We start from the raw sequence: 23,211 nt of genomic DNA, 5'->3' as shown, positions 1-23,211 counted from the left end.
CAAATGTAAGCTTTTGTCTTTAATAAACCGGATAAATCCATTGGCTTCATTAGGTTCGCTTAAACGAACTCTTTATCGCGTCCGTTCATCCCACAGGGTTGAAGGTCCTGCCCTTGGAAATGAAAAATGATTGTCTCATCCAAGCCCGGCCGATTACTATTAACTACACCTAATCATTAAAAACTGAATCATTGTATAATGCAATTCCAGGGATTTGATTGGCTTAGCGGCCATGGTATATGAGCCATTATACCATGCCCGAGAAGTAACGACCATAAATTGTTTTCTGGTTGCTCTTGAAAAGGAAATCAGCAAGGCCTACGAATATTACCTGATTTTTTTTTAATAAAACAGTTATTCCACTCGCGCTTCTTGGAATAATTGTTAATTATAGCAAGAAACGAATATGGAAAGCGCTAGTGCTGTTGCTCAAACATCATATTGCGGTGGTAATCATTGCATTCTTAAGTTTGTCATTTTAAGTTAATGATATTCTGCTTATATTGATGTTATATAAAAGTTCCTTTTTAATGTGAAATGGAATCTTTGTTTTCCTATCAAGATTGTTCAGGTAGAATGCTCCACTTCGAAAAATTTCAAGACCTGCTAACAAAAGGTGCTGACGCCATTGAACAGTTTAGTATCGATGGGAGTCTGTTTCTCGGCTTCGCTCACTTTTATGATGATAACAACGGATACAACACAGACTCTTACATCTACAAACTGGACGATTCAACTGGAACGTTTTACCTCTATCAGACCATAGACACCATAGGAGGACGCGACATGGAATGTTTTACGATCGCTGACAAACATTACCTTGCTGTTGCTAATCGCAGGAATAAAACTACATCTCGGTTGAACTCTGCAATCTTTCAGTGGAATGGAACCCACTTTATCGTCGTGCAAAACATTCCGACACCCGGAGTAATTAGTGTCAACTTCTTTAAAATATTGTCGGACCTGTTTCTCGTCGTCTCGAATACTTATGATGGCACTACGCGTAGTTTAAACTCAGTCATCTACAAGTTTGGCGAAAACCAGTTTAACAGGTTCCAGGAGATAAGAACCGAGGGAGCTACAGCAAGTACTACGTTTTCAATAAAAAACTGAGACTTTTCTTGTTTTTTCAAACCGCAGAAGCAACAACCAGGGTTATTCTGTCCAGTCCTCTGTGTACAAGTGGTCAGGGGACAGCTTTGTCAAACTGCCCTCTATGCAGACATATCGTGCCTATGATGTCAGGTCCTTCAGCGACAATGGTGAGACATTCCTATCTTTTGCTAATTCGTGGAATGGAAATTCTTACGGAATCGACTCGTTCATTTACAAGTGGAATGGCAGCAAGTTTGTTCTGTTCCAGTCCATTCCCACTCACAGAGCCTTCGCCTGGGAACCATTTTCGTTCATTTACAAGTGGAATGGCAGCAGGTTTGTTCTGTTCCAGTCCATTCTCACTCTTGGAGGCCGCGCCTGGGAACCATTTTCAATTTGCGGTGAAACGTTCCTGGCTGTTGCCATCTTCCAAGGGAAGTCGGTTGTGTATCGTTTGTCCGGATCACAGTTTATCAAATACCAAGAGATTTCAACTCAACATACAACTGACCTTAAAGCATTTCAACACAAAGGTTACACTTACCTGGCATTTGCAAATTATCGGGATGAAAGAGGACGTCGCCACACCAACAGTGCTCTGTACAAACTGGTATACAAATAGACAAAAAGACACTGAACAAGCCCCACATATTGACTCCGCTTGTAATTCACCATAATACCACAATTGTAACGAACACTGAGAGTACTGTAACCTTATCTAAGGTCGACAAGATTGAGATGGGTGTTTCTTTCCAAGCTCACTTTTATAAGTTTTTCATATTTGAGCAAACAAGATGAAACGTTTTGATTTTTTGTAAAAATTTCCCAGGAATGATTTCGTATGTTACATGAGGTCAGGTCAGGCAATCAATGTTTGCCCGGCAGAGATTTCAACAATAAGATTCTTCTTTTAAGACAAAATAATATTTTTTCCTAAAGTAAATTTTTGTTTTTATATACTTATAGCTGTTTTCCGTATTTATTACTCTTTGAGAAATTTGGGCGGAAATCAAAGGTTTGCTGTGAATCAATGAATCCAAGAAAAGCATTAATTTTGAAGTCGACTTAATTCCTGCGTCATGACAGCTCATTTCCCGCTGCAAACTTCAAAGGAAACGTTTTTGGAAATAATATATATTCTCCAAGTGTCACTGTCATAGCTTTTATATTTGTGAAGTTATGACAAGGGCGCTGGTTAACGGTAGAAATGGACTATTAATAATTAAAGGCTTCAAGAACTCGGTTAATCTATTTGAAATTATTCTGTATGTTATCACGGCATCTCAGGATATGTTTTCTTCTTTTGGTGAAGCCATTTTTGGGGGATTCCACGCGGCTACTTACCAAAGAAGCCATTTTTTAAGTAATTATCTCGTGCATGGTTGATTTGTCACAATGGTTAATAATATTTTAGACCATTCTGTTCCATAAAAATGCGTTTAAGGGGAATTAATCCGTAAACTGATGCTTGCTGAAATTTATAGTTAGGAAGCAGCATCAAAAAGAAGGGCAAAATTGGACAAAATCTGTAATAAAGAAAATACATATTATCATCATGCAGAGGTTACTCTTACATGTACAGTTAATAACTTTATTGTACATTTCTTGCTTGAAATGGTTGTATTAACATTAAAGACCATGACAACATTACATCCTTGAGCATGTTGAACACAATGTTGGGCACATTGATTACCATGTACGTAGGTGATCACTGTAGTTTAGATTTGCTGTAAAACATTATGTGACGCAGGTAAACTTGTATTATAAAAAGAAATAACTTTAAGTACTGTACTTAACTTTGTGGTGAAAAAAGGCCCTTATTTTAATCATAGCGTCTGTTTCCGCAAACTATACTTTGTGTGGGAATATAATAGCGCAGACTGCGAACACTAAATTAAGCTAAATTTAAAAATGATTAAAAAAATTTTAAAAAATGGGTACGTTTTGTTGCATACAGTTATTTTACCGTTTTGTGCCCACAGATGTTATCCATAAGCCGGTTTTTGGCTGTCTGTGGATACACCCCCAACTTGTGCAAAAATACCGTGTGTGCCCACATTTCTATACCATGAAGTAATGTGTATACACTTAACTAGTGCTAACCATACACTAACAGAATCAAAAACAGTACAGACGTCCACCAGCCTTTTAAGTCTCACATTCTAAGCTATTTCAGAGCTAAAACATGATAATTAGTAATGAGATAACTGCTCCCCGGGTAAGTACCACCAAGGTCTTCAGTATGACTAGTAAGACCATCCACACATGATAAAAGGCAGTATATGTGACAATTATTCCATGAGCGCGCGTTGGATATGAGATGGTAAATAGCCAACGAGGCGCGAAGCAAAAGGGTTGGCTATAACCAGTCTCATATCCAACAAGCGCGAATAGAATAATGGTTTTATTAAATTGTCCGCGTTTGGATATTGCTGTTGAAGTTTACTGAATTTTATTTTAAGGAAACATTTCTCTCAAATTAAAACGACCGGATGTTGAGGCAACTTCCGACCAAAGCGCCCGAAACGTAATGATCACATGACACGCGCAACTCTTTGCAAACGGAGTTGAATGAAAAATCGAAAGCGAAGAAAATCGGACACAGTCGGACATCTGAAATTCAAGAAACGTTTAAATATACGAGTTACACCCTTTCTGAGACAAGCATTAAAGTGCTTTTGAAGTTCCAGCTCATCAAGAAGCGTAATAGTTGTGCACATTTGAGCAAATGTTTTGCTAAGTGGTGCCAAGCGACGGAAACGAACATTATGGCCGCCGCTCGTACGGATTTCATAGATGAACTTTTCCTGAAGTCCTCGTAAATGCGTAAAAACATAAGGCAGGCATAAAGCTCTTCCTGAGAAATTTCTTGGATCGGTTTTAACCTCTTAACGCCAGGATATTTGCAAGCCATCCTGAAATTTTTGAAAGTAACCGGTTGTTGTTGTTGTTGTTGTTGTTATGTGATCTAAATCGTAAAATCCTGCAAATTTTAAAGATTTTAAAGGAAACTTCAGAGATATGTACCATTAAATAGTGTCATATCGAACTTTGTGGCTTTTATTGTAGTTGTTATATTGAGATGGCATTGTCTGGTATTTCTTTCTTTTCTTTGTTTTTTCTCCATTTTTCCGAAGAAACTTTCGCTTCCCGCAGAAAAAAAAAATTAGTTTAGCGACACCTGGGACAATCGTTTTCCGTATAAGGTCAAACTACGGTATATGAGCTGATGACCGGGATTTAGTGAACCAATCAGAACGCTACAAATGCATTATCCGAGGCTGAGAATTTAATAAATGTCGATATTTTTGAAATGGAATGATCACACTTCACGGGTGATGTTCGAAATGAACGATTATCGTAGTTGATTAGATGATTATTACGTAACCTAATCCCAATTTAGATGAAATTGGCCAAATTTCAAAAGACTGCTAAAACCTTGAAATTCCACAATAAAAGTCCGTGTTTTCTGTGTGGTATAAACCATCAGAGTGTTAAATAGTTCATGTCAAGCAACTCAAGCACATGGTGGACAACAACTCCTTATTCGTGTCCCGAATGTGGGTAACGTGAAAATATTGTGTTACATAACATCTCCCTTCCAAAGTAGAAAATCTGTAACTAACTGTAACTCTTGAAAGTAAAACTCAAGTATAAATCGCGAAGGGCAAAACATCAAGACTTGATGTCATTGAGTTCTCTAAGTTCAAAAGAAGTCTTGGAGCGTGACTATTAAGGATATACAACTGTACTGCATAATAAACTCTCTTATTGAACAAAGTCTCTCAGGAGTGTGTTTGGTTTAACAACACGTCCGGACCGGGTACGGGTTGCAGGACTGCTTGTGGGCGGTGCCACAGGATCAACAGAACTGAGCATCCTAGGGCTCTGTTTAGGCAACGGCTGGGTGGAACCATCATCTTGGTTAGCATGGTGGTTTGTATAGAAATCTGCAGTCTCGGCAAGACTGATTTGTTGCACATTTGGCTGAACTGGATTACACTGAATGGTGTCACGTAAGTGAACTCGATTTCGACGATATTTGCGGCCATTGACTTCAACTATGTAGCTGCGCGGGGCTACACTGTCTACAATAACTCTAGGTTTCCAATCACTGCGAGCCTGCTGGGGATGGGCTTTAACTCGTATAGGTTGTCCAATGACCAAAGGGGGTAGAGGTTTAGCACTGGTGTCGTAATACAACTTGGCGACTTGTCGTTTGTGTACCACTTGAGCAGGAACAGCGGACTGGACATCAGGTTTGTACATGGACTCTTTACAAGGCATGAACGAACTTGTTCTCCATGACATGAGACGTTGAATTGGAGAGCTGCCTTGGGAGGGTGTAGGCGACTTTCTCCATTCTAAGATAGCTTTCCAAACACCTGCTCCATTTTGGTTAGCTTTAGTGATGATGGATTTCATAATCTTCACTGCTGACTCAGCCTTTCCATTTGATTTCGGGTAATGGGGACTGGACGTGAGGTGCTGAAAGTCCTAGGCTTCTGTGAGCTGGTGGAATTCTGCTGATGCATAGTTAGGACCATTATCCGTGATCAGAGTGACTGGAACTCCATGGATAACAAACACTTGCTTCAGCTTCTCGACTAAGGTGGATGTGGCTAGGGTTTCCAGCTTCTGTATTTCAATGTAGTCTGAGTAAAAGTCAGCAACGACTAGATAGTGCTGGTTGTCACACTTGAAACAGTCACTAGCAACGATTTGCCAGGGTAAAGTTGGAACTGGATAAGTCATCAAAGGTTCTTTGGAGAGGGCAGGTTTGATTTGCTGGCAGGTGTCACACCTTTGCACTGCTTCAGTTAAGTTTGCTGTCATTCTTGGCCAATACATGATGTCCCGTGCAGTGTTAATCGTGTACTAGATTTCAAGGTGGGAGCGATGGGCTCGAGCTGTCATCTAAGTTCTCATAGAGTGGGGAATAATGATTCTTGTACCACGAAAGACTAGACCATTTTGAGTGGACAGTTCATCCCTGTAAGGCCTACAGTTTCCTACCAATGGCGAGCGGCCACGCGAAAACAGGCTCTGTAAACATCGCCTTGAAACTGTATCTCCTAGCTCTTTTTGTCGGTTCGCTTTTCCTGTTTGACAAAACTGGACAAGAACCATCTCTTTGGAATGCGGGAGATAAACTTCCGAGGATAACAGCCTTTCTGGTGAACCCATCAGTATTGTGCGATAAAGTTAAACACCGTGGAAAGCACTATCTTCCTGGGCGCATTCTTCACACATCGAATGGGACTAGTTCTTTTCAAATCAAGAAACACCTCCTTATTTGTGGTGATGTCTCATCAAACCCTGGCCCTGGTAAGAAGCCAACGGCGAAATATCCGTGCGGCGAATGCCACAAGAACGTTCGAAACAACCAAGACGCCATCTTGTGTGTTATATGCAAATCATGGTTCCACGCCAAATGTCTCAATATGTCTAGGAACATATTTCGTTATTATCTAGCTCACCCGGATATCGATTGGACATGTGCCCTCTGTTCTCTACCACCACTGAGTGACTCTTTTTTCTCTGAAGACTCAGTCAGGTTTGAAGAAACCGCGGTTTCTGTTGACATGCATGATCAAGCTGGTGGGGGAATTAATGCAAATCAGGATCTTATCTCACCTCAAGAACTCGAGGCCAAGCGAACAAATTCCAGCAAAGAATTGCTTTTGTGTCATCTCAACATTAACAGCATCCAGAATAAGTTCGACGAGCTTGCCTGTGTGATCCACAAATTGAAAGCGCATATTATTTTTATCGGAGAAACGAAGATTGACGCAACTTACCCGAACAGTCAATTTAATATACCAGGTTACTCACTGTTTCGCAATGATCGAAAGAAAGGTGGAGGAGGCATTCTGGCTTTTGTATCTGCTGTAATCCCCTGTAAAAGGCTAAAGTTCAGCAGAGTATACAAATGCATCGAAGCAATCGCGCTGGAGATAACAATCGGTAGAAAGGAAATGATTATGATTGGAATGTACCGACCACCGAGAGCGCTAAATGGAAACTACCAGCTTGCACTTGAGGACGAATTAAGCCATATTTGCAATTGGGCCTCTCTCCAGAAAGGAATTGTTGCTGTTATCGGCGACCTAAATCTCGATAGATTACGACCTAACAGGAGTGAAGGAAAACTGCTTATTGATTTGGAATCGGAACAGGGGTTTGAATGCTTAATAAAGGAACCTACACGAATTGAAAGGAAAGGTGCGACAACCACCAGCACCTTAATTGATGTTCTGCTTAGTAACAGACCTGAGATGTTCAAGCAATGTGGTATCTACGATACAGCCTTGAGCGATCACCTGTTAATATATGGTTTGATGAAGGAGACAGTTAAGCGCTATCAGAATAAAATTATAACTTTCAGGAACTATAAGAATTGTGATAGGGAAGTGTATGCAAATAAGCTAGCCGCAGCTCCATGGCACGTCGGAGATCTGTTTGATGACGTAGACGACCAAGAATATTATTGGAAAACACTGATGAAGGATATAGTGGATGAATGCTTTCCCCTGAAAAAGATGCGAGTGAGATCTGTGGATGTCCCTTACATGACAACATCGTGGAAAAGTGCTATAAGGGCAAAAAGAAGAGCCACTTCAAATTATTTCAAAGATAAATCTGCACACAACTGGGAGGTTAAACAAAGGTGTCGCAACGAAGCAACGAGACAACGGAGGATTGCAATTAAACAATACTGGAAAAAGAAAGCTGAAGATCTAAAGAGAAATTCAAAAGAATTTTTCAAAACCTTTAAACCGTTTTTGGGATCGAAGACTTGCACTAACAAACAAGCAGAAATTAACCTCAAAGTTAACGGTGTTGTGGTAAGTGATCAAGCAAGAGTTGCCGAGACTCTAGCACGTCACTTTGCCACCCTTGCTGACAGTATTGGCGGAGACAGAGCTCAGCAATCAGAGAAACAACTCTGTAACCATCCAAGTCTAGCGCGGATTAGATCTCACTGTGAAAATAAACAAGCAATAACTATTGAGTCTACCAACACAACAGAAGTACTGTGTGCACTTGAATCGCTTAAAACAAATAAGGCAACGGGATACGATGATATCCCGGCTAAAGTACTGAAACTGGGAGCAAAGGAACTAGCCATACCCCTCACTAAGCTATATAACTCTTGCATCTCCAGTGGAAAGTGGCCAAGTGAATGGAAAAGGGGAGAGTGGATACCCGCCTTCAAGAAAGACGATCCACTCGACAAAGAGAACTACAGACCGGTTACAGTCCTTTCTGCTGTGGACAAAGTCTTTGAGCAGCTGATTAGCAAACAAATCACTGCTCAATTCGAAAGCCGCCTATCAGATTCCATTACCGCCTACCGCAAATCTCATAGCTGTGAGACAACAGTTGTCTCACTGGTGGAGCAATGGAAACTTGCAAGGGACGAGCACCAGTGTGTAGCTATACTATCTACGGATATGTCAAAGGCATTTGACTCACTTCACCCACCACTCATGCTTAACAAATTAAGAGCCTATGGTTTTGCGGAAAACACCGTAAATCTTCTGCGCTCTTATCTCTCCAACCGACAAAACAGAATTAGACTGGGATCACTAGCAAGTTCTTGGCAAGTGGTAAACAGAGGATGCCCACAAGGATCTGCGTTAGGACCACTTCTTTGGAACATCTTCCAGAACGATCTGGCCTATGAAATTACTTTGAACCTTTCTATGTATGCAGATGACCATCAGATTTACGAAGCAGGAACGGATCTCGCAAACGTAAAGTCATCACTTAGCAGGAATGCAGAAAAAGCGTCTAATTGGTATGAAGACAACATGCTAAAGGGTAACTAAAGTAAATATAGAACCATGACAATGCAGAACAAAAGAGAGATAACAAATCCGACCATGAGTATTCAAGGCAGCGAAATCGAGTCGACAGAGAAGCTGAATCTTTTAGGAGTGACGATAGATAGTAAGCTAAACTTTAACCATCATATTAACAACGTGTGTAAAAAAGCAAGCCAAAGGATTGGGGTCCTTATGAGACTGAAAAACCTGATACCAACAGAAGCCAAGCTGCAGCTTTATAAAGCTGCTATCTTACCACACCTTACTTATTGCCACCTCACCTGGCACTTCTGCAGGGCAAGCGATAGGAGAAAGCTTGAACGCATACAAGAAAGAGGACTCAGGGCAGTTTTTAAGGACAAACATTCTAGCTACGAGAAACTACTGGCAAAAGCAGACATACCATCGTTATACAACAGACGATTACAGGACATTGCCATCTTCATGTATAAGATTAAGCATGAATTGCTGCCACAGAGACTTTGTAATCTTTTCCAATTAGACAGTGGTTCGTATTACTTAAGAAAGCGAGAATTTGTTCAACCTCGATTCTCTTCGGTGACATATGGAAAACACTCACTTCGTTACCTAGGGCCTAAACTGTGGAATGATCTCACTCCTAGAATAAGATATCAACCCTCTCTGAAGCAATTTAAAAGAGTCATACGTAATCAGGACCTTATGGCCCTAGCAGCAAATGTCAGTAACTGTCGAGGCTGCAACCTATGCCGAGAATGATTAGGGTTTGCATGATTTTTTGCGATTGATGTATGAAATTTTATCAATATGGTTTAAGATGTAAATTTTTAATTCATTTTTATAATTTTTTAGAATATTTAGAATTTAGTTAGGTGTCCACTATTAGTAGAGAGGACTTCTCCCCTCAGCTACATTTCTTGACACGTTAATAAAGTTATTATTATTATTATTATTATTATTATTATTATTATTATTAATACTCGCGCATGCAAAGGGGGGTCTGCAGTTTGTCATTTGGCCAACCAGCTGAGATCAAGGTCATCAGCGTTTGCAAGGAGGCATCTTTGTTGGTTTCTTGGCGTATTTGCTAGAGACGTTGGTCTGTGACGAAGATAGCTTCTCCTTGGTTTGTTTCTTCGACTTCTTGTCGGGATCTTTCTTCTCCTTGCACTTGAATCTTTCAGCTGCAAAGACGATAGCAAGGCATTCTTTTTCTATCTGAGCGTAGTTACGCTGCGTTTGTGTTAGCGCTCGTAAGGCATAAGCTACTGGGCAACCGTCTTGGGTGAGGACTGCGCCTAGGCCAACTGCAGAGCTGTCACAGTCGATTGTGACTTCTTTGCTAACATCAAAATAACGAAGGACTGGTGCTTGGGTAATCAGCTCCTTTATTTTGGTGAAGGCATCTTCGTGTTGAGGTAGCCAATCAAAAAGGGCCTGACTGTCAGTTAGACGACGGAGGGGTTCACAAACAGTGCTGAGCTGTGGAAGAAACTTGGAGAGGTAAGTGACTACTCCAATGAGGCGTTGAACTCCTTGTATGTTTAAAAGGCGTGGCATCTCACGGATGGCTGTGATCTTTTCAAAATCGGCTTGGAGACCATCAGCGCCTAGGATGTGGCCCATGTAAGCTACTTTGCTGAGCTTGAAGCGTAGTTTCTTCTTGTTAAGCTTTAATACGCGCTCTCTGCATCTGTCTAGGAGTGCTCTAAAGACCAGGTCAAGTGATGAAGTTGCTTCTTCTATGGAATCACCAGATCCGAAGATAACAATATCATCATGAATAACGGCAATGTTATCAAGGCCTTCAAGACACTCATCAAGGCGCCTTTCAAACTCATCGGGTGCGGACTTGATTCCGAAGGGCATCGTAACCAACGATATCGACCAAAGGAGGTCCAAAACGTTGTCAAATAGCTGGAGGGTTCATTAAGAACGACTTGTAGGAATCCATCTTTAGCATCTACCACAGAAGAGACTTACGCTTTGGTGAGCTTGGGTGCGATATCTTCCACTGTGGGTGTAGGGTAATGATTTCTAATGATGCCTTTTTTTAGGTGAATAGGATCAATACACAAGCTGAGTTTGTTGGGCTTTCTCACAACAACCATGTTGCTGATCCAAGGGGTAGGCTTCGTTACCTTGGCGATAACACCCATGGTTTCAAGTTCGTCGATCTTGCGCTTGAGCTCATCTTTGACTGGAATTGGTACACGTCCCGGGTTTTCTTGCAATGCTTTGGCATTTGAATCCATTTCAATGTGGTAGGTACTAGGTAACTTTCCAAGACCAGGGAATATGTCATGGTATTCACGCAGGACTTGTTTTTGAGTAAGTGATGGGTCACTGCTGGGGTCTACTTGCATAAGATGCTCTTCATTGAAGTGAACAGGCTTCAAAGCTTCAAATGCTCTTCCTGATAGTAGTGATGTGGATGCATGCTCAACAATCTCGAAGTGGACTTTCTTAGTTAAGCCATTGACTGTGCAGTAGAGTTTCGTACTGCCTACTGGGTGTATCACTGACTGATCATAGAGCTTGAGTTTGGTGTCAGACTGGTCAGGTGTTGTGCTAGTAATTCTCTTGTAGTCTTCGAGGGTTAGGGTACTACACGAGGCTCTGGTGTCAACTTGAAATTTAGTTTGGATGGCTTTTTCTTTCTTGTTTGCTGACACAAGGACTGATACGAGGTACTGTTTCTTGTCCCTTTTTGGTGCGTGGAGCGTGAAGATGCTCTCATCGCTGCTTAGCTCATCAGGAGGCTGGTCTTTTCCTAACTGATTTACTCGGTGGTGCTTCCCGGGATTCTTTCCTTCAGGTTTACGCTTCTTGCTGCCCCTATTAGAAGTGGACTGACAGACTTTTGCTAGGTGATTTTTCTTGTAGCATTTTGCACAGGCTTTTCCGTAAGCGGGACAGTTTCCGGCTGCATGAGCGTCACCACAATATTTGTATGGTCGCGTGTGACGTGAATTTCTTCGTGGATTCTCGCGTGGACCACGTTTTTTCTCTTCGTGAGCGAAGTGAATCGTACCAGACTGCTCCAATTTGTGTCCCTGACTAGCTGCCATTTCGTTTGTTCGACAAATGTCAATAGCTTTTTGTAGGGTTAGCGTAGATTCTCGTAGAAGACGTTCGCAATGTCCGTGGTCTCGTAAGCCAGTGACGATACGATCGCGGAGCATTTCGTCCTCAAAAGTTAACCGAACTCACAAGTAGCAGCGAGTTTGCGAAGTGCTGTCAAGAATTGATCGAAGCTTTCATCGGCTTTCTAGGAACGAGAGTTAAACACATAGCGTTCGTAGATCGTATTTCGCTTCGGTACGAAATACTCGTTGAGCTTTGTTACAAATAACATCGGCGTCTTGTCTTTCATCAGCTGTCATGGGAAGATTTCTGTATACATAGAGACATTCTTTGCCCATAACCGATCACAACGTAGCGGCGACAATTTTTTTATCCTTATCGGTCAATTTCGTAGCGGTAGCGTAATTCTTCCAACTATCTCTGAAGAACTCCCAGTTGTATACTAAATCACCCGTCATATCCATCTTGGACGGCGGAGGAATCAAAAACTGCGACATGTTTGCTTCGTTTACGCCTGGTTTCGGTAAGCGAGTCAAACTTCGGCTGAACGGCGAGCGTGCGTTGGACGAGGTCTTCACAGCCTATTTGTGCGATACCTTGAGTATTTGCCTTTGATTTTCAGCGCCTTTGGTGCTGGCTTAAGCGTTGTACGGCTGAAAATCCCGCTTCCAAACAGCATGTTTAAAAGTTCATGTCAAGCAACTCAAGCACATGGTGGACGACAACTCTTTATTCGTGTTCTGGGTGTAGATCACGTAAAAGCATTGCGTTACATAGCACAGAGAAGTACTTGTATAACTCCTCAAATGGGTGAAACAACCACAGGTTGTGCGAAAAAGCAAGAAATAGGGAATTTTTGAGCTCATCTAGGACACACAAATATGACTACAAAAACAAACCGACTGTAATGTTACACTCTTATCTTTCCTCTTTCGAAATTATCAATAATCATTAAAACAGCAAGCTGCTATAGGACTCACATTTCATGAAGATATTCGATTTTCCTACCTCACTACACCAACCACTTCATTCGATCTGTACATCACTGCTGAAGCTCTCCCAGCGCTATTCCATGGTAGTATATACTAGACAGATGAAATAAAGTCTCTCTAACTTGCAAATAACCTTGGGTGGACACAAAATGATGAAGCGGGTACTGAAGCGACGAAATATAAGGAACGACGCCATCTTGGAAACTCAGAAGCCCGGAAGGACTGGGAACTAGTTGTTTCTAAGTAGGGTAAGGTGAGCCAAGATAAGTAGAGGGTAGGGAAATGCGAGATTAATAACTTATTTTTATAACCAAAACGATTATTGTTGATTTCGAAAGAGGAAAGACAAGACAGAGTATAAATACAATCGGTTTCATTTTCTAGTCATGTTTTTTTTTTGTTGTTGTTGTTTTAGATGAGTTCAAAAATGGCTTTCCCCCACAGGACATGTGACAAACGAACTCTTGAAACGAGCAAGGTAAAACTGCATACCCTACAACGTAAAGTTAAAGGGTAATCTCGAACTTTAATTCGCAATGATGCACGTGGTAAGCTTAGATGTTTTAATGAAGTCTTTGGAATGATATATTGTTTAGCTCTAGTTACCAACGAAATTTTAACCGGAAAAGCCGATTTATCTGCACAAGCTATGAAACGGCTTGCAACTGTTGGTATAAAGACGTGAATCAATGGAGGAATCTATCAAGTTATAACAACACCAATGTCTTCCGGTTCTGATAAGGAAACAAGAAACGAAAAGGATGTTTGAGGATAAATAGTAATACTCTGTCTTGAGAAAGTTACATGAGACTGGGTTTCCAATAAGACTTGTGCATGAAGAATTGTGAAGAAGACAGCTCCTGCAGTCCGATTATTACAAGAGTGTTGCCAGTTTCAAAGATAGTAGGCTGTGGACCACAAGCCATTTTTTTTACTCTAAAGGCAGCAGATATCAATTGATCGAGGTGCTGTGTGGATGGTCCCCCTCCACCCCTTTCACCCCTCTTCCATTTCTTAGAATTTCCAATGATTTTCAGTGAGGGGGAAAGAGGAAGGTGGTTAAAATAAATAGTTCTGGAGAACCACACAGCCATGTTTTCAACTTTTTTTCCCAAATGTAAAGAATCATTATCCAAACTTGTGGAAAGCTAAATACAAAAAAAATAAACAATTTCTTTCATCAATTATACCCCTTACGTTTCCCAAATGATGTCAATATTAGCACATGTCAAGTGGCATGTGAATTAAATTAAAAACTACCTTACCAAATGGTCCAAAGAGGTTACAGGGTCAATTTATCTTCACTTGAGAGGACTTATCTGAGATTTATCTTCTGCCAATTATTGTCTGCAAGGAAAAGTATCCGCGAGATTTTCAATATAAGGTACTCAATTATATAACTTGCACAAATATCCTGCCAAAAACCGGCGATTTTAAAACGCTGATCGCGGCGAATTTGATCGCCAGCGAAAATTGCAAGCGATTTTCGCCCCCAGCTGATGCGGACAGGCATGGCGTTTTTTTCGCCGATCGCGGCGATGTGGCAGTTTTAAAAATTCATGTCATAAAATCGCCCAACCTGATAGGTTGACTTTACTGGCGATTCACAGTAATGACCGTAGGAAATCGCGTGAACAGGCACACTTGGCGAATGCCGGCGTATTTAATCGCCGAAATCTAACATGCCAGATATCGGCGATTTTATAGGCCGATTGCAACGATCGGCGAAAATCGCAATCGCTGCACCGGGCACAGTCCTGGCGGTTTTCGCCGATCGCGGTGATCGGCGTATAAAATCGTCAAGTGTGTTGCTAGCTTAAAGAAACTAGAAAAAGTGGATTCCGATGTCTACGACGTTATGAAAGAAGATATTACTTTATCTTTGCAAGATGTAATTGTGGGCGTTAGTGCATGGAAATATTCATGTGTTGCTGAGCTACTGTATTTTAGTAGGAAAATCACTAATGTATTGGCACTGCAGGCGAAATATTACAAACCCGACCATTTCCTCCTTTAAGGTCTTATTAGCTAAGAAATATCAAGTTCAATTACATATTGTAGTGAAGAATAAGAAGTAAAATGATTTTCACAACAAGTGGAAGTTCATGCCTCTGACGTAATGTTTTCTTACTCGAAAAGTAGTGTAGCCAAAGCTTCAAATAATTTCGATATAATTGTAATAACTAATTTTTGCACATTTGGCGCCCTACAAAAGCCTTTCTGCTACAAAAAGTCTTCCAGGCTTTGTTAAGGAGAAAGTTGTAAAAATATGTATGGATTAGTTTTGTATATACGTGTGTGTCGCAAGTTTCCACAATATTCTCCTGTATTTTTTTTTTGTTTAATGTCAATTATAAATAAAGATAGAGAATACATTTTAAAAAAGTCGCATGTGAAACTTTCAATTAGTTTAAGACCGCCTCTTTTCCAGGTGGTGTTGACGCCTTATAAGGATTAGTTTAATGACACCCCTCTTTTCCTGACTACCAAAAACACCTGCTTTATTTGAGATTAAATAATTAATTTCCTGAATTATTTTTACAGAGCATAGAAGCCTTGTGCTAATAAATACGCCTCAAGATTTGCCAGAGACCAAGAATCTAAGTATTTTATTGCCCAACTAAACTGAGTGCAGTTCAAATAATGTACAAAAACCCAAGTACAAAGATGACGTAATATTCATACAGTTGGTTATTCGCACAGTAAAAGAAAAATGCGCACGCCTAAGTTAATTTTTCCCTTGTAGTTTTCTTTGTTACATATCAGAAAAGCGAAGTTAGATATTAAATCTCTTATCAGATGTTTTAATATGCAGTATCACTGTATATTTTTAAAGAACGGTTTGTATTGACTCCCCCAAAATTGCAACACAATTCGTAAGAAAATTCAGTGATACTACACAGTCTGGCTCCAACTTTGCTAAAATACCCCACATTTGAACTAAATCGTTAGCTATCATAAAAAGTCATTTATTGACAATGGTGTTAATAATGTCATAAAAAGATCACATGAAATATTGCTCTTTTTTAACCATTTTTCACCAATGTGGAGGTGAATAAATAATCGATATTTGCAAGCCGCTAAGCGGCCAGATAAATATCGACCAGTTTCACCGACACTGAAGTAAATAATTGTGTTAGTATATACTAAACAAGCTGATTAAAACAGGTGGGTCAAAAAATACCTCAATTATACCGACTCGCGACAACGCTTTCTTATTATAAAATTCAAATTTCGCCGTCTCCTACGGATAAGTAGAACTTCTGCCTGGCAGCCATTTCTCAAATTGGCGTTCATCGTCGTCTCGAAAAAATGCTGCAAAACATATGATGTATCATATTTTACTTTTATAGCGCTCGACAGTTTACGGTATAGAATATGAGGTTGAAAAGAATAATTAACTTGCCATTTAATGCCGTCCAGCCAAACTTTGTTGCCATTTTTGTATTTATTGTAACAGCCGCCTTGTTTATCGATACTATTAAGTGATCTTGGCGAAACGGAATCTTGTTTCTCTTCGACTGCTCGGAGGTGAAAATTAAAGTACTTGGCTTATCACCTTCAAAAATAGCCAATCAGCGAAAAGCACTATTCACTTGTCTGGTATATATTAATAATCATAACTATTTTTTTAACTCTTTATGTTGCTTGAAATTCTTTCTCTGATAAGACAAAGTTTTTTATCCCAAATGAAAAACAAGAATGGCAGTAATTTTTATTAATGACGGAAGAAAAATTATGCGATATCTTGTTTCAAGTGACTTTTCTATTGCACAAAAACTATTCATAAATGTATTCGGAATCGGATAGTTAAGAGTGAAATAGAAGCCCTAATAAAACGCCACCGCGCGATTGCGGCCAATTTTGTCCGTCCCAATTAGGGTTCTGTTAATTAGTGTTTATGCCAAACACTCGATCTACATAACTAGGATTTTTTCCGATGTCTCAGTAAACGATCATCTGACTTGAAATTTCTCCTTTTGAAGTTTTTATTCTAACCATGCAGATCTGATCGACTTAGATTCTACTTTATATTGGTTGACAGATGCTACCAAGAGTTCTCGATAAAGAAAAAAGCGCGCCAGAGGGGAGACATTATCTACAAATAAAAAAGCGGATTCTTGCTGAGCAGTTAGACAAATTTATAATATGCCTGAGGTAAAGTGTTCTAATCATTTTATGATGAATAATTAAAGAGTGTGCGTTAATAATTCAAACCGGCAAAATCCTGTTATCCTTTAGACAGTGCGCTACACACACCCAGTTGAAACAAGGACATCTGATCAGAATACAGCGTTTGCAAATTTGAGGTATGTGCTACAGAGTAGAAAATTGATCTTTGTCTTGTTTGCGTGTTGTTTTTCTTCTACTGCCTCTCCCTCTCTTTTCTCTTTTTTTTCCTTTCGTTGCTGACCTGTCAACATTGTTTTTTTCACTAAGATAACGCATCGATACGTTCAATGAAAGCGACTTATATTTCTGGCAAAAAAGGAGAAAATAATTCACATTCAACTCGTTTATGTCCTTTCGCCACTGGTAATTTATTCAATACGAACCAACAACTAGACTACGAGCGGTTGCCTCTTTTTCTTTGGAACAGTAAAGCTAGCAAACCTCACGAGTAAGCGTAAAAATTGCTTCCCTTGGCGCGTGATTCACCCGCCTTACTGTACGTAAGAAAACGAGACACTGCCCAACGTCCACAGTAACAACATGTAAAAAAAAGTACCTTGGGAAGGGGCAAACTGTTTCCATAAAGGTGATTAAAAATATCATAGACAAAAATGAAAATACATGTAGCTTGCGTGAATCGATCAAAAATCTTAAAATCTTGGTTCGCTCGAAATAATAACAAGCGAAATACCGAAGGAAGGTGCGAAATGTTTTCTTCCAAGTAACTGAGAAAATATATAAAAAAAGGGTTTTTTTTCTTTACTTGCAAGGAGAAGTAGTTTGCGCATATTTCTCCAGACACTCGAATCTGGTATACTTTTACCCAAAGATTTTCCAGTGGCTAGCCTTGTTTACTTTCATAAGTTAAGCTAGTGATCAGAGTTCTCCCGAGAGCGGGTGCTGACCGTAAAGCTTTTTTTTTCCCTAAGGTGACCTTTGAGACGGAGAGTGGAAAGAGGGTTTTTTGTGAGCTGAAAGAGTAGAAAAACCTAGTATCCGGTTTAATGGCTTAGCTCCCACGTATCCTCTATAGCTCAGTGCATAGGTTCGACTCCTGTGAGGAGCACTCGGACTTCCTTTTTCTGAGTATGACTGTGTCACTCTCTGAATTCTAAAAGTAGAAGTTGCTGTGACAACCATACAAATTTGCAGCCGAACAATTAATTAACGCCAAATCTTTCTTGAGTTAAAGAGACAAAAACCACATTTCGTTAGTTTTATTTTTATGGGAAAGAACTGCAATATTTAGTATCCCAATTTCCTCGATTTAATTTCACGCCATTTAACGTTCAAATAAACGCCGGTTAAAAAAAAGGATAAATTAAAATAAACGACTCGTCCGTTTATTCCAAATACCACGACTGAATGTTAGGTTTCAAATTTATATGAAGATGACGGCTGTGTACTTCCGAGTTTATTCTCATAGATAATTTACTTCATTCATTTCACGTAAAACAAAACAAGCCGTGTTACCATCTTCCTTACAAACATCTCCTTGCCAGATGTGGTCATTCCGCTCCTTTCGCTTCACCAATCACCTTTTATATATCAAAGTCTGGGAAGACCACCTTAATTCTATCGATTTTGAAGTCCTCTTCGCGTGATACCTCTAAAACAAATGTTTTCTATTTAGCCGAAGGATAACCGTGAAAATTTTTTTAAATTATTTAAAACAATAGAAACTAATTTAGTCTAAGCTGTAAGAGCGTGTAGAACTTATGCCAGTTTGTCAGCTGAAAACATTCGCTTCATAAACACACTGAAATCTCCTGTTAAAATAAAACTTCCAACTTTGTTTCCACGAAATGATTTTTACTTATTTCACTGAATAGTGTCATCAGTTTGTCTTTAATTTAATTTCATAAGTAGTGAGTCTTAGGTGCTCATTCGTTTTGGTTGAATACAAAAGTTTTCGTTATGATTTGACTGAGGTACAACAGCGAGAGCAAAGGGGCGTCATTAATCCCTTACCCAGATGTTTTGTTTTCAAAGAAAACATCTGGAAAAACTCAGTCACGTTCTTCAATCTGATTGGCCATTTATGAAAATGGCACGTGCGCACAACTTTTAGATCTTTGCTTTGCATGCTCGAAGAATAATCTATCTTGACACTTCTGTCATTTTTGAAAGTGGTTTCTCATATCGGTTTAAATTTTACGTTTTCCTAAACATACAGCTTTCTAATAGTGTTTTCTCTCTGTTCAAAATTTTGTGAAAAATTTTGCTTGGCAATGTGACCCGTATTTCTCGCGGCTTAGCCGCTCGTTTCTAGCAGCTCCGTCGCCAAAACTTTATTTCGCGTGCCCCTACAATACTACCAGCTACGCAGGCTAGAGTACTCACGGAGTGGAACGTTGCAGTTTTGCAACAGTTTATTTACTGTTAAATATGAAGAAAGAGATTGCACAAACATAAAATGTATTGCTTAGTCTCTTATTTCTGATAAACCAGAATAATAACAACAGCGCAGCGATAATTATAAATTATCAAAAATTCTCCTGCAGATTTGGCAGTGATTGAAATGATATTTTTCTCGTGGTGTTACATAATGTATTCAGAGTGTTGCCGCAAACATTTCTTGCAGCTTTCTTTCTTTGCTTTGCTGCTTGCCCCGCGGAAAAGGAAGTCCTTGATGCGATAAGGAAACAAAACGACGAGGTTAGGAAACAGCAAGAAAAGGTTAAGAACCTAGTCGACAGAATAGCCGCAGAGATTGAACGTAGCAGTTGCTTTGAAGGTAGGTAAAAATGACTTCACATTATACAGACAGAGTAAGTTGGATGATGAATGTTGCGTTACCATAGTAACGTTGATTAAACTGGGACAAGTTTTCATAAACATACTGCTTTTTAATAGTGTTTTGTTTTTGCTTGACAGCCTCAGGTTGAAAACAGTAAACTTACAATCTCCAAACTAATCTCACTCATCACTATACGTTTAGTCATATCTTTGTCACCAAAACTATGAAGATTCGCGTTGTTTGCCCAAACAACGTTTCAGTGAGATGACGTAACGTAGTTTAAAAGTGTACTACCACGCAAAAACACTAGTAACTGATAGGCATAATAAGTACTTACAGAACACATTTGAACTTCCAGAACTGGAAACATGATAAGATGAAATTTCACACACTAAAAGACCGCCTAGAAAACATGACATTCCTCAGTTACACAAACTTTTTTCCTTTATACTGACACAAATCTACACAAGCGATCTATTCAAATTACTGTTTGCTTTACATCCACCTCTGATAATGTTATCAGTTGCATAAAATACACGCTATGCAGTTGGTGAGACAGGAGGGAGACTAGGTGACCGATTTCGGGAACATCTCCGAGACATTAAAATAAATTACATCCAGAACGGTCGCTCGACACTTTTAAGACCCATGTTCACCCTGAAGAAATTGCGCGTCAAGCTGAATTTCGCACAGAAAATCGCTAGCGAAAACCAGATAGTGAAACGATCCACTTTCATCAATATGTCGGTTAGACAACCTTCTTCAGAGGCTGCAAAAAGCTAGGTAAAAATGAAAAAACCGCTTGGAATATTTAAAATGATACTAATAAAAAGTTGAGATATGATTGGTTGATAAACATAGAAAGCAGAAACGTGTACAGAAGCCATTACAAAAATACCGATATAAACAGATGGAAAGCCCATTTCCACCCTTGATTCAATGCGAACGTTTGTTTTTGTTTTGAAATCGTGCTATTGTTAAATGGCGCAACCCGATAGGTGAACTAGTTTTATTGTCGGTGGTAATCATTGCATTCTTAAGTTTGTCATTTTAAGTTAAAGATATGCTGTTGATATTGATGTTACATAAAATTTCCTATTTCATGTTAAGTGAAATGTTTGTTTTTCTATTAAGATTGTTCCGGTAGAATGCTTCACTTCGAAAAATATGAAGACCTGCCAACCGAAGGTGCTCACGCCGTTGAAAAGTTCAGTATCGATGGGAGTCTGTTTCTCGGCTTCGCTAGCTATTATTATGGTAACAACGGATACAACACAGACTCTTACATCTACAAACTGGACGATTCAACTGGTAGGTTTGACCTCTATCAGACCATAGAAACCATAGGAGGACGCGACATGGAATATTTTACGATCGCTGACAAGCATTACCTTGCTGTTGCTAATCGCAGGGATAAAACTACACATCGATTGAACTCCGCCATCTATCAGTGGGATGGAACTCACTTCATCGTCTTGCAAAACATTCCGACACTCGCAGCAACTAGTTTTAACTTCTTTAAAATATTGTCGGACCTGTTTCTCGTCGTCACGAATAATTATAATGACACTACGTATAGTTTAAACTCAGTCATCTACAAGTGGGGCGAAAACCAGTTCAACAAATTCCAGGAGATAAGAACCGAAGGTGCTGGAGCAAGCACAACGTTTGCAATAAAGACTGAAACTTTTCTTGTTTTTGCAAACCGCTACAGCAAGAATCAGGGATATTCTGTCCAGTCCTCCGTGTACAAGTGGTCAGGTGATCGCTTTGTCAAACTCCAGTCTCTTCAGACATATGGTGGCTATGATGTCAAGTCTTTCAGCTACAATGGTGAGACATTCCTCGCTTTTGCTAATTCGCGGAAGGGAAATTCTTTCAACATCGACTCGTTCATTTACAAGTGGAATGGCAGCAGGTTTGTTCTGTTCCAGTCCATTCCCACTCACTCAGCTAGTGCCTGGGAACCATTTACGATTTGCGATGAGGCGTTCCTGGCTGTTGCCAAATTTGAAGGGAACTCGGCAGTTGTGTATCGTTTGTCCGGATCACAGTTTATCAAATACCAGGAGCTTTCAACTCAACATGCAGCTGACATTCAAGCATTTGAACACAAAGGTAACACTTACCTGGCAATTGCAAATAATCAGGATGAAAGAGGGCGCCAAAACATCAATAGTACTCTCTACAAGCTGGTATACAAATAGACAAAAAACACTGCACAAGCCCCGCAAATTGACTCTTGGAATTCGCCATACTATCACAATTGTAACGAACACTGATAGTACTGTAACCCTGTCTAAGGTAAACAAGGTTGAGAAAGGTGCTTCTTTCCTCGCTCACTTTTATAAGTTTTTCATATTTGAGGAAATAAGACGAAAAAGTTTTGATTTTTTATGAAAATTTTCTAAGAATGACCTCGCATGTTACATGACGTCGGGTCAGGCAATCAATGTTTGACCGACAGAGTTTTCAAAGATCAGATTCGTTGTTTTTAGGAAAAAAATAATAACTTTTCCTAAACTAAATTTTTGTTTTTATATAATTTTAGCTGTTTTCCATTTTAATTACGTTTGGGTCAATTTGGGCGGAAATCTTAGGTTTGCGGGAAATCAAAGAATCCAAGAAAAGCATTAATTTTGAAGTCGCGACTTCAGTAATTCCTGCCGCACATGACAGCTCATTTTCTGCTGAGAACCTAAAAGGAAACGCTTTAGGAGATACTATATATTCTCCAAGGGCGCTTTTAACGGTAGAAATGGATTAATAATAATTAAAGGCTTTTCAAGAACACGGCCTAATCTATTTGCACTGATTCTGTGATGCTAGATCACGGCATCTCAGGATATTTTATCTTCTTTACGTGGCTACTTACCAAACAAGCCATTTTTAAGTAATTATCTCGTGTATGGTTGATTTGTCACATTGGTTAATGATGTTTTAGACCACCCTGTTACAAAAAAAATGGGTTTAAGGGCAATTGACCTGTAAAATGTTTGCTGAAATTGAATCTCGGAAATTGCATAGCAAAAAATATAGTTAGGAAGCAGCATCAACAAGTAGGACTAAATTGGACAAAATCTGTAATTATTATAACAAAATACATACTATCATCATGCAGAGGTTACTCTTATAGTTAATGCCTCTATCGTATAATTCTGGCTTGAAATGGCTGTATTAACATAATAGACCATTGACAGCACTACTTCCTTGAGCATGTTGAACAAGTGCTATCGATTAAACTGTCTGTGATTGATCACGATGTACGTAGGTAATCACTGTAGTTTAGATTTGCTGTAAAACATCATTATGT

General features: G+C 39.6%; 2 protein-coding genes across 2 annotated transcripts in view; both read left to right on the top strand.

Annotated features, from left to right (window-relative positions):
- LOC146471005 (uncharacterized) overlaps nt 1-23,211 on the top strand; it is a 55,935-nt gene that overhangs the window by 11,867 nt on the left and 20,857 nt on the right. The window lies entirely within an intron of this gene.
- Nucleotides 19,764-22,105, top strand: LOC146471006 (uncharacterized). The gene is made up of 2 exons (XM_085121333.1): nt 19,764-19,895; nt 21,033-22,105. The coding sequence occupies exon 2, from the start codon at nt 21,047-21,049 to the stop codon at nt 22,103-22,105; it is 1,059 nt and encodes a 352-aa protein (XP_084977459.1). The 5' UTR covers nt 19,764-19,895; nt 21,033-21,046.

This window comes from Pavona decussata, unplaced genomic scaffold (genome assembly GCF_977016875.1).
Source record: "Pavona decussata unplaced genomic scaffold, jaPavDecu1.1 SCAFFOLD_107, whole genome shotgun sequence".
NCBI classification, from domain to species: Eukaryota; Metazoa; Cnidaria; class Anthozoa; order Scleractinia; family Agariciidae; genus Pavona; species Pavona decussata.
Note: the sequence above shows the minus strand (reverse complement) of the source record. Positions and strands in the feature narration are given on the sequence as shown.

What these genes read in the sequence shown, in the direction of transcription:
- LOC146471006 (XM_085121333.1), top strand. Translation starts at nt 21,047, where the DNA reads ATGCTTCACTTCGAAAAATATGAAGACCTGCCAACCGAAGGTGCTCAC.